Source organism: Sarcophilus harrisii, chromosome 4 (genome assembly GCF_902635505.1).
Source record: "Sarcophilus harrisii chromosome 4, mSarHar1.11, whole genome shotgun sequence".
Lineage (NCBI taxonomy): Eukaryota > Metazoa > Chordata > Mammalia > Dasyuromorphia > Dasyuridae > Sarcophilus > Sarcophilus harrisii.
In genome coordinates, this window is record NC_045429.1 from 363,424,458 (window position 1) to 363,436,712 (window position 12,255).

At 47.0% G+C, this 12,255-nt stretch overlaps 1 protein-coding gene across 1 annotated transcript; it reads left to right on the top strand.

Moving 5' to 3' along the window:
* Nucleotides 1-5,619: 5,619 nt before the first annotated feature.
* NHLH1 (nescient helix-loop-helix 1) lies at nucleotides 5,620-10,524 on the top strand. Its single transcript, XM_012548011.3, has 3 exons — nucleotides 5,620-5,970; nucleotides 7,108-7,276; nucleotides 9,650-10,524. The coding sequence occupies exon 3, from the start codon at nucleotides 9,799-9,801 to the stop codon at nucleotides 10,198-10,200; it is 402 nt and encodes a 133-aa protein (XP_012403465.1). The 5' UTR covers nucleotides 5,620-5,970; nucleotides 7,108-7,276; nucleotides 9,650-9,798; the 3' UTR covers nucleotides 10,201-10,524.
* The last annotated feature ends 1,731 nt before the right edge of the window (nucleotides 10,525-12,255 follow it).

The window sequence follows — 12,255 nt, forward strand, 5'->3', positions numbered from 1 at the left end:
CGAATAACATCCCTGCCCTGAAGCTAAAGGTGCAGTGAGAGAGAGAGATTATGTGCTCACCACAAACCTAGGAGCTACTCAATGGCTGTGCCCAAAACTATTTAACTCCAATGAGAAAACTCATCACCACCACCTCTTGTGCCTTGGAGGTGAGAGAGTGGGGGAGCACATTCCGGGGGATGGAAGACATCGGCTATCTTGCTGATTCTCCCCCACCCCCTCCCCAGCTTTGTGCTGAGAAAGCTGTGTGCTGGCGGGAGATGCACACAGCTGCCTCCATCATCTGGGCCAGTTCTGCGCCTCCCTTGGCCAACAGGTCTCCCAGTGGATGGAGCAATAAGCTCCCTCATCCTGCTGGCAGCCTCAGGGAACAGGGGAGTGGTTGGGTGCCAGCAAAGGGGGTTGGGTCCTTGATGGAGAGGAGGATGAGTTTCATTCACACCTTGGTGGGAGGGGGCACAGACACTAAAATGATCCCCTAATCTCCCCCTCCCCTTCAGCCTTCCCAATCCTACCTCAGATTAAAAGAGAAAAGTGAATGTTTTTCATCCTTCAAACCATTCTCTCCTCTCAAAAAAAATTTAAAAAAAACCATTGATATGTGGGAATACAACTGTCATCTTGTCCAGCTCCTTGGATGAGTAAAATATGGGACAGATTAGGAAAGAGATGGGTAGATAGACTTCCCAGGAAGGGAGATCATTCAGCTTCCTTCAGCTCTCTATTTCAGAGCTTGCTAAACAGCCTTTTAATGTCTAATCTCTCTCCCTTCTGTTACCATTTCCTTTCTAGCCTTTACCTTTCCTGATCCGAAGACAGCTCCTTTCATCACCAGAGAAATGGGTTGGATAATTGCATTAGGAATCTGAACCCCCATACAAATTTGCTTCCATCCATTCCTCTTTCTCTCACTCCAGTTTACCCATCTAGTTTCTAATTTTTCACATCTCTCTCACATGTGGCTAATATGCATTTTTGAACCTAAAGAAACATAACTATGCTGTCCTCAAAACTTTTTCTTTTTAGTTTAATTTTTAATACATATTGTTTTATGAATTCTGTTGGGAGAGAAAAATCTGAGCAAAAGGGGAAAACTGTGGGAGAGATTAAAAAAACCAAAAAAGTGAACAAAGCATGTATTGATTTATCTTCATTCTCTTAGTTCCCCAAACTCTTAAGGGAAGGTATTTTCAGTTGGAGAAGCTTTATTTTGTTAGCTCCCAAATTGCTTCTATCCTATTCCATTTCTCCATTGATCTGGTGTTTTAGACTAATTGGAATGGAAGATAAATCTTAGATTTTAATCCAGTTTTATTATTTACAAATGAGGGAACAGGACTTGAGAAATGAAGTGATTTGTAAAAGTCACATTTAAAACCTATGACTGGGGATTCAGATTAAATGTTCTTTCCACAGTGTCTGAGTTGCATCTCCTAGTTAGCTTATGCTAAGTGTCAGATCACTATTCTGTCCCTGCAAATCTGGTCAGGAAAGGTTTCCCAATCATAACTCACAATTCTGCAGCACTTTAAACTTTGCAGAGTACTTACAGCAGCCCAGGGAGATGGGTAATTGTAGCATTACTATTGGCATTTTACACATAAGGAAATTAGGGCCCTGAAAAATTGTGAATTCCTCATTGTTGCTCAGCTGGCCAAGTATCTACTGCGGGATTAGAATTCAGATCTCCTAACTTCAGTTTCAGCACTCTGCCTGCTTCAGAGGATACAAAAGGGAAAGTTCATTGAACTAGGTTTAGTAAATGTGCAGTTGTATGTGTAGTTTACGCCTTTTATCCTTTTAACTCAATTTTTTCTGGACAAGAAGGAGAGTGTCTCATGGCAAAGGTTAATTGGGGCTTAGATTTCTGCTAGGACTACCATTGTTCTCTGACCCAGCATCAAATGGGGAGAGGGAAGAGAAGGAAAGCAGAAGGGATATACGAATCTCTGGTAAAGAATTTTGTTGTAATTAGCCATGGCAGGTGAGATCAGGGAGGTGGGGTTCTTGAGAAGCTGTCCATTGCCCCAGCTTTCCAGCCAGGGTTAAAAGTAGGACCAACCATAATAGTACCTACATCTTGTACTTGGGTCCTACGATCCCTGCTCAAATGATGCCTTGCTTGGTTCCAGGATCGGAACTTCCTTAATTCCCAAGTTTAGTAGTGATAGGACTCCCCTACCCATCATGTGTGTTCTAACCAGTCAGGACCAGGAGCTAGAGGACAATGGTTTGAGGAAGACCCCCAAGAGGCTCTGAGAGAAGCCGTTTCATTGGGATGATGCAACTGTAAGTGAGTGTTACCCTACCCCCTGGCTCAGACTGGGAGGTAAACAAGAGCTCAGGGATTAGGGGCTGTAGACTCAAGGGTTCTTCAGTCCACCCCCTCACCCCACTTTGCCCTGTCTTGTTCTCTCATTTGGCCAGCTCTGCCAATCTATGCCCCCCTGCCCACTCTCCCATGAAATCCATTGGATCCCAGAACATATTTTAGGTTCTGGATTCTGCAAGTGGTTTTATTTATGGTATGTAATTAAGTGGTTGTAGGGATAAGAGGAAGCTACCAGAAGGGAAAGCACTAAGGGAGAAACTGAGGAAGAGGAGAGGAGAATTGGATAGGGGAAACTGAGGAAGGAACTAAAAGGAGTCAGATTCAAAGAGAAAGGAGAAAATGAAAATAAGAAATTGAAGAGTGGGGTTAGACGGGAGAAGAGAGTCCATAAGTGCTAGGAGAGAAGGGCCTGGAGGGGAGAGGGGGGCAGGCGTGGCCATGAGGGGAGCAGGCACAGAGCTGCTGGTGACAGATGGATGGACACAAAGACGAGGACTGTAGGGAAGACAGATGGATGGGGGAGGGAAGAAGATGGGGGTGGGGTGGGGGGAAGGTTGGAGTCCATAATGAGATTGGAGCTGGGCTCCGAATTAGGGGGAGGGAGGTGAGTGGAGGGTTGCCTGGAGAGACAAAGGCAGCAAGGTGGTGGTGGTGGGGAGGCAGGGCCATGGGTTAGGGAGGGCTTGGGGGCTGAGCAATGAAAAGGGCTGGGGTGGGGGGGGGAATCTCCAGGCCCGGCTGGCGGCAGAGGGAGTGACAGATTGTGTGGTTAGTGTGAGTGGAGACCCGCTGTCACCTCTCAGAGACATGGAGATAGAGAGACATGCAGAGAGAGAAACGGGGAGAGAGACAGCAAGATGGGCCAGAACAGAGAGAAACAGAGAGAGGTGTACTGTCACCTTCCAGAGACACAACTGCCCATGGCTCCTCTTGCCTTCTACCCCAATGCCCAGGCCCCTTCTCCCTCCTTCCCGGTCTTACAACAGTCTAGCCAGACAGCTCCCGGGCAGGGTCAAGCAGTGTGGAATATCAAGGGTTAACTCCGTCTGCTCTCCCTGCCAGCCGCAGGCCCGGCTGGGTCCCCAGGGCTCCCCACATATGTCACACCCTCTCCTGCCAAACCCAATGCTTCCCAGCTCCTTCAGGCCACCCCCTCCCCCACCCAGCCCAGAGGCCTGGGCTCCTATTCCACCCTCCCCTCCCTTCCCCACCCTTACCCTTTTCCCCCACTTCTGCACCCAGTAACTTTCAGGGTGGGTGTGAGATTAAAATGAGGTAATGAGTATAAAAATGCATTGGAAAATTAAAGAAATATATAAATGCAAAAGAAAAATAACAGTAATCTATCACTGTAATATCAGTAACCATTTCCCCGCCTGGCCTCAGCCCCTACTCCTACAGCTCACACCCACTATGCCCACCCTTTTAGCTCCTGGGAGTGTCCTACCAATTACCTCTAAGAGTTCTCTCCTATACGCAATGGGGGTGGAGGGAGGTGGAGATTGAATATTGACCTCAGATTTCGCCAGGGCTCTGAACTCTATCCTCCTCCTCCTCTCCCCTCTTCTCCCCAGATAGGATTAGGAACCCAGGATTGGACTCAACTCCTAGGAGCCACCGGAGTCTGAGCTGTCCAGGGTGATGGTGGCTACTGCCTGGTGGCCCTGAGATGTCACTGGGTGGGGAGGGAGGGAGGCAGTTGAAGTATATTAAAAATTCGAGTGATGGGAATTGAATCATTCACTGTTGGGTGGGGCCAGATCTCGGGGTCCTTGTCCAGAAATGGGGAAATAGCTGAAAGGCAAAAGAAACTCCAGGTCTCACATGTATCCCTTCAGCTGCCATTTTCCTTCAGGCTTATTTAGACACAATTTGATCTGGAGTCATAGACTGATAGAATTGAAAGGAAGGAGCTTTGGAGGTCAGGTAATCCAGGTCCTTCATTTTAAAGATGAATAAACTAAGGCCTAGAGAAGAGGCTTGTCAAGGGTCAGTCCATAAGGTAGAGTCAGTATTTAAACTCTCTAACTATCCAATGCATCACATCCCATTTCCTTTATAAGATCATATGACTTTGCCATTGAAGAAACTGAAGTCCAAAGAAGTAAATATTCCCAAGAAAAAAGACTAAGGTTTAGTCATTGATCCTCCTGATTGTCAAAAGAACACAGGACATGGAATCAGAAGGGTCTGGCTTTGAATTCTAGTTCTGATACTTATTATCTGTGTGGTGTTGGGCAGGTCACTGGCATCTCTGAACCAGGATTTCTTCTTTTTTTTTTTTTTAAAGGGATTGTAATAAATGATCTCCAAGGTCCTTTTCCAATTGTAATTTGAACTCCCTGTTTTCTCACCCTCTTATAGCTCTTCATTTCTCTATTTTGTTGATAGTCCTTATGACTCCTCAGATTTTGTATGTGTGTGATTCTGTCTCTTCAATATGTCTCCTCTGTTCCAGAACCAGGTCTGGTCCTAATTCTTGATCTCCCCATCCCTGTGTGTTGCAGTGTCTTACCACCCTTTCCGTGCCTCACTCAAATGCACACCTTCCTTAAAACTGTGTGCCTCATTTCTTGGTGACTCTCCCACGTCACTGAGTCCCACTTCCCTTGTTTCTCCTGCATCTGTCTCCCCATTTTTCTCTGTATGTCTCTCAAGTCTCTGTGTCTCCTTGTATCTTGGGAACATGTTGGGTTGGGGGGGAGTGCTGTTATTGCTGGGGGCTCATTAGGTGGAGATTGGTTTTTAATCAGCGCCATGGCAATGATGATGCAAGAACTGAGCTGCCACCTGATCCCCTGCCCCCCCCCCTTCTCTCCCTTCTCTGAGCCTCTTCTCCCCTCCAGCTCAGCCCATCTGCTGGGGCCTGGGCACCTGTCTGGGCCTGCCCAGGTGGGAGCTGGCACTGCCCAACAGGGGTGGAGAGGGAGGAACTCTGTGCTAGAAAAACCAGGGAACACCTCTAGTAAACTGAACTCATATACAGTCTGTCTCTACCCTCAACCTGGAGGGAATCCAGAAAGACTGACTAGGGAGTTTGAAGCCGATCCTCGAGTTTAGTTTAGGAAGAAGGGTATCAGGGGCTGGATGTTGCCCCCCACCCTCGTTGTGTCCTTCCACACTTTCCCTAAATAAGCCAGTGAAGAAATTGAGGCTCAGTTTTTCTGAGCTTATCTTCTTCTCCCAACTAGAGACCACCTAACTTCCCATCCCAACATACAAAACTGGCTAAGAATCTTAGCTCCTAGATTGGCTGAACTGTACTGCTCCCACATATACCACTGCCTGCTCCCCAATCCCTTCTCTCCCCAACTCCCAGAAACCTATTGAATGTTATTTGGGGGCCACTGTTCAAAGACCAGCCACAGTGTGAGCAGGCAATTATGGTTGCTTAGTGAGTAAAGAGTGAAAAAGAAGTAAGGTTGCCAGGGTGAAGGTCTCTGTTTTCCCTTCCCTTAGTTTGCTAGGAATGTTCAAGAAATGTTCATGGAGAAAGACATTTGAAAACCGAGCTGAGGGGGAAAACCCAGACCCCCTTGCCAGCTTTGATGCTCTACTGGGATATCCCATGACTCTCTACCCAAGGACTAAGCATGGGAATGAAGCATCTCATTCACATGGACATCATGTATTTGCATGTAATTTTGCATCTTGTTTTCATATTACTTGAAAGTCCCAAAACATTAGCCCCTCCTCCCTGCCCCAGCTCTGCCAGTCTCGGGTCCCCCCAGGACCTGGCCCTCTTCTAAATGTGTCCCCCAATCTTTGTCCTTCCTGCCCTCGTACCTTTCTCTTAGAATGGCCTTCTACCCTTCATGGGTGTTGGACTTTCCAGCTTAGACACCCTGACTAGGATCTGGGCAGGGAGGGGGCTCCCGCTCCTGCCCTTTCCTCAGGGTGTTGCAGTATACAGGAAGCAACAACCACTCACGGGGAGAGGGAGAAGGGTGGGCTGAATACTGGTCACGGATTGGCAAGGGATCAGGATTCTGGGCATGGGAAGAGGAGAATGGAGAGTGGGAACTCCTGGGTCCCCTTCCAAGGTTTGTTATGGATCAAATCTCCCATGCTCAAGGATCTGTTCCCGCAACTGTACCATTGAGGTACCTCCTCCTTCAGAGAGAAAGAGCAGGAGCAGTGCCCAAAGAATGCCCTAAGTCTGAAAAATGCCCAAGTCAACATCCTAACTCGGAACGGGACCCTGATTGCGTGCCCGCGCCCTGGTTCCTGGGGTTCTGCCCTCTGCCATCCCGTACCTAGCCCTTCTTTTAGCCCTCACTGACTCCTCCGCTTCCCCCCCCCCCCCCCCCCCCCCCCATCACCCTTTTCCTATCTCTCCATTTCTTCCTTATGAAATATGCATGGAGAACAGATGTCCCCCGCTCCCTACTCCCGCCCCACCCCCCTCAGGGCCAGCCCCCTCCTTCAGTTCCCGGGGGGGTGGGCGGGAAGAGAGGGGGCTGCTCGGTGGACTCTGCACCAATGGCAGCCTAGTCTCGCTAGTTAATATTGATAATCCGGGTCCCGGACTGGCCAATGGAAGGGAAGGGGTGTTCTGAGCATCTCCATATATATACACAGATCGGGCAGCCCAGGTGTGTATGTATGTGAGTGTGTGTATGTGCATGGGTCCGTTTGTGTAGGAGTGGGTGTGTGAGCCGGTGTGTGGTTCCCAGACTGCACTGAGTTCCTCTCCTCTCCTCTCCCCTGACTTTTGCCCCCCTCCCCTCCCACCCCGATATGTCTGCCACTCTTGCCTGCCTTGGTCCCCACAGGGCATTCCCACACCCTCCCCAAACTCCCTAGGAGCTGGATGCAAACTTTACTGGGCGCAGACGGATGAGCACGGATCTGCCAGAGGAGCCCGGGGCCAGGTCGGCGCTGCCCCTCAGGGGCCCCCTGCCTGACTGACCAGCACATCCCCTTTCGCTGGGGCCTCTTTAGGTAAAGGGGATAAGGTGTTGGGGGTGGAGGGACCATGACTCCCACTTTGTCTCACTCCTTTTGATGCGTCTCTATCTCTTCCTTAAGAAGACACAACTCTTGTTTTTCATCTTTATGTGTTTCTCCATCCCTCTGTCTTTGTCCTTGTTCCCTTGGGAAGCTTGGGAGTTGAGATCAGTGGAGTAGGGGCTGCATTCCCTCCATTCACCATTCCTCTTCCTCTTCAATGTTCAGAGCTTGGAGCTAAAGAAGCAGGAGCTGAGCTAAGGGTGAGCACTTGCTTGGGAACTACTGCTGCCAAGACCCAAGCTGGAACTGAGACCAGGGACTGGCTCTGAGGAGAGACTACTTGCATGGAACAGGGATGAGATGAGGAGAGGGATGGAGCACATGGAAATGGAAAGAAAGGAGAAGAAAGCATTTGAGAATGGCAGGGGTGCAAGATAGGGACATGACGGAGAGGGGAAATAGGTTGGGGTGGAGTGGATTGGGAAAGAGCTTTGTTAACAGGTCAGTTCGGAGATCATGGTCTGTGATTCCTTCTGCCTAGAGACAGCACACCCACACCTCTTCATCTCTTCAGTTAGAAAGGAGCAAGTGAAGGACTAATAGGAAATTTCCATCGGGTCTGGAAGAGAGAGAAAAAGAAAGGTTAAGTCTAGGTGCTTCCCCAACCTTTCCCGCTTCAAGAAGAGGTGACAGAGATGGAATAGGAGACCCTGGCCCCTGTGAGGCTGATTATCAACTTATGGGTGTCAGGGTTGGGAGCTGATGGTGAGTGCCTGATGGTTGGTGCTGATGATAGAGAATGTCTATGTATCTTCCCCTTGGCTCTGTTCCTTCTTGCCTACTACAATAAATTGTTTTGGTTTTGGAGTGTGAATTCCCACCTGCTCCACCCATCCAAATTGCATTGGGTTTCTTGCCTTTAGGACTCCTACCCTTAGGAATAAAGAGAAGTAGGGATAGAGAAGGAAGGGATGGAAAGAAGACTGTCTCTTAGAAGGACTTTAACAATTGGAATAACTTAAGGAAGTTCTAAGTATTTATCAAGTATCTCCCTTCCCTAGCCCAAGTCTGAACTCACCTAGGGCTAAATATGGAGCTTTCCATCAGCCTCTTGGCCACTTGACCTTGGGGAGTCACCCTCAGTAACAGGTAAATTAGGAAAAAAAGGAGAGGGGAGGAGTTTGGGGAAAGATTGGTTCTGGAGAAGGGTGAGGGTGATTTTCCTAGAAAGAAATAGGGACTTCTGAAATAGCTGTGAAGCAATGAGATTGGATGGAAGTGGGGGTGGGGGGGAAGAGAGAAGGAAGGGAGGTATGTATTTGGGTGGATGTGACTGTTGAGGTAGGCAGCTCCCAATGCTCTGGAAGGGACTTTGTAGAGGTTCCTTGTAGGGATGCTCAGGTTCAGAGCATCTGAATAAATCTACTTCATATATTCCACAACAAAAAACTTATATGTCCATTCACTTTTTCCCAACCTCATCTGTCCTCACCTTTACAAGTCACAAAGTTAATATATGGGGTCTGGGGAAGTAGCACCCTTGTAGTAAATTTTTCCCTAATCCCCTAATTCCCCTTTGGCGGGGGAGAGCAGAATCATCTGTATTTCTCCTCCAATCCCCTACATCCTTTTCCTACTTTCAGTGCTATTTTTCTCTGTCTTGCTGTTTTACCTCCTCTCCTCTGCTTTCTCTTCTTGGTCCCTGGAGTTGTTTTGCTTTCTTATTTTTAGATTTCTTGATGATAAATCAATTTTTCAATTTCTTATTTCTTTTTTTTTTTTTTTAGGTCTTTCTAAAAATTCTTCTTTCTCGATCTATTTGCTTGTCTCTGTTTCTCATCTCTCTGTCTGTCTCTGTCTCTCTCCACACACACACACACACACACACACACACACACACACACACACACACACATCATGCTTTCCTTTTCCTTCTTCCCCATCCCACTGAAATAGCTATGCAGGGTAGGATAGACTGAGGATTAAAAAAAATTGAATTCAAATTCTGCCTCAGACACTAACTGTATGCCCTTGGAAAAATTACTCAACTTCTCAGCCTCAGTTTCTTCATCTATAAAATGGTGGTAGTAATTCTGTAAAATAATAATAAAATTGTAAAGCACAACACAGTGTCTGGTATACAGTAAGTGTTATATAAATGCTAGTTATTTATTATTAGTAGTAGTTATTCATCATTATCTACTTCACAGGATTAAGACATCAAATGAAATAATATGAGATAACATTCTGCGAACCTAAAAGCACTATAAATGTTCACTTTTATTTATTATCTGAATGCTTTTAGGACTTATTTTCTCTCTTCCCACTTGCCCCATTCAGTACTTTTTCTTTTTTTCCTTCCAGGATCTTGGCTGTGCTGGGCCATGCAACTCTGAGGTATCTGTGCTTAACAGAGCTCCAAGGAGCTAACCTTCCAGGCCCCTCCTTGAGCTCCTCTCCCTCCAACCACCATCCAGCTGGAAAACTCCTCTGGGGTGGGGGCCCCCTGCATCATGATGCTTAACTCAGACCCCATGGAGCTGGACCTACCCCCCACCCATTCAGAGACAGAGTCAGGTTTTAGTGACTGTGGGGGAGGCGTGGGTTCGGACAGAACAGGACCTGGAGGTCCTGGGGGAGGCCAGGCCAGGGGTCCTGAGATGGGGGAGTCTGGTCGGAAGGACCTACAGCATCTCAGCCGTGAGGAACGGCGTCGGAGGCGGCGGGCCACAGCCAAATATCGTACTGCCCATGCCACGAGGGAACGGATCCGAGTGGAGGCCTTCAACCTAGCTTTTGCTGAGCTTCGCAAGCTGCTGCCTACCTTACCTCCGGACAAGAAGCTCTCCAAGATTGAGATCTTACGCCTGGCCATCTGCTATATTTCCTACCTGAACCATGTCCTGGATGTCTGAACTTTTGGTCCTTTGTCTGGGGGAATCTTACCCTTGGGATTCCTTTCTCTCCCAGCTGAGTACACTTTGCTGCCCAGCTCCCTTTCTCTTTTTCTCTCTCTCAATGTTACATCCTCCCCGAACTATGGATTGCTCAGTTTCTGTACCACCCCTGTGTTTTCCCTTCCCCTTACACCCCTGGACTCATAAATGGTCACTTATCCAGAGAAAAAAATGACTTAGCCGAGACCAGGGGCAGAGAGGCTATTTTTACAGGTTAACTGGTGGCAGTAGATTGTGTATGGATGTGTGTGTGTGTGTGTGTGTGTGTGTGTGTGTGTGAGAGAGAGAGAGAGAGAGAGAGAGAGAGAGAGAGAGAGAGAGAGGAGAGAAACACAGAGAGAAACAGAGAGAAACACAGAGAGAGAAAGAGAAAGAGAGACAGAGACACACACACACAGAGAGGGGAAAAGGGGAGAAAGAGACAGAGACAAAGAAAGAGAAAGAGAGACAGAGAGAAAAACAGAGAGAGAAATAGAAACAGAGAAAGAGAGAGACACATACAAAGAGAGATAGAGAAAAAGTTGAGTTGATCAGAAATGTTTTCTGGGTCAGCCAATGTGTGACCTGTACCCTATTTTTTAGGCTGCTCAAGCTTGTTTTTTTGTTTCTGTCTAGTTTTTGGTCAAGCTGCTATAGTTTTTAATTCACATCTAGATTATTAGAGATCTCTGACTTCAATTTTGACCACTGTCTCACCTACACATCTACTACTCCACATCTACCATTCCTTTTCAGCAAATCCTGCCTAGAGCTGGAGGGAATAAATTAGATCAGGAAAGTAAAGATGGCTAGAAGCAGAGTAAGGGGTATATTCTCTGGAGATTCCCTCAGATAAGAAATTGTATCATTTTTGTTATCTAGCTGGCCCTTGATACTTATCTTTTTCTAGTATGCTTTGCTTTTCTGGATTATTTGATTATTGCTACCCTGCTGCCTCCTTCCTCTCCAATTTTTTGTGGCCCAGGGAAAGTATTATCTGGGTCCAAAGGGCAGAGTAAAAGGTCCAAAGCATATCTAATACATCCAGAGGAGAACAAGTCAATGGGCAAACTTTAGATAACTACCTGCAAATGTCCCATCACCCCCATGGGGTGTGTGTGTGTGTGTATGTATGTGTGTGTATGTATGTGTGTGTGTGTGTGTGTGTGAATCTCATTCCTCTTGGGTATTTGCAGGTTCTATGACTTCAGATGTAGCATTTTTTCTCTTTATCCCCCTTGTAACTTTCCTTCCTGGCAGAGCTTCTGGGCCCAGAAGTGCCACTAAGGAAGAGGGTCTCCTATTTCTCTTCTGTAGAAGGGTGAGGGCTGAATCCTGCCCTGTTCATCAAAAGTGTGTGTGTATGTGTGTGTTTGAGGCATGTAAATATGCATAAATACAATGTGTAAGAGGGACATGAACTGAAGGGACCATAGGCTGGTATTGTGACAATGCTGCCTCCTCTCTTCTCTTCCCCTATCACTGCGTCTTTCTTATTTTCCTTCCCTCAAACTTTCACTGCTGCAAGGATATTTATTTATTTATGTTATTTATTTAATTTATTTATAAATGTTACTATTTATTGCCGTGTTGTGCACTTTGGTTTAGAGTGAGGGTCTGAAGCAACTCTTGCTGGACATCGCTCTCTCCTTCCCTCCTCCCATCCCTCTCTTCTTCCTTTCTCCAGCCCTTGTTTTTCCTCTCAACATATCACTCCTTCCACTACCCTCTGTAAAATTTTCTTGCTTTTCCCTCTCTCCAAAAAAGAACTTCTCAAAACTCTCTCTACTGTCCTCCCAAGGATTTTGGACTCTTTTTCATATTTCTCCCTCCCAAACCCCATCCAGAATCAACCTGCAAGCTTGGGTCTTCTATTTAAAAACTCCCATAATCCCAAACAGTCCCTGTCCCATTGCCTTGTATCCTATTTGATTCCCTTAATTGCAGTTATGATTTTCACACACAAAGGAAAATTAAAGTGACCTCTTTCCAGTTTCCATAATGTTTGTGCTTCATTTCTATGTGGATCTGAGA

What these genes read in the sequence shown, in the direction of transcription:
- NHLH1 (XM_012548011.3), top strand. Translation starts at nt 9,799, where the DNA reads ATGATGCTTAACTCAGACCCCATGGAGCTGGACCTACCCCCCACCCAT.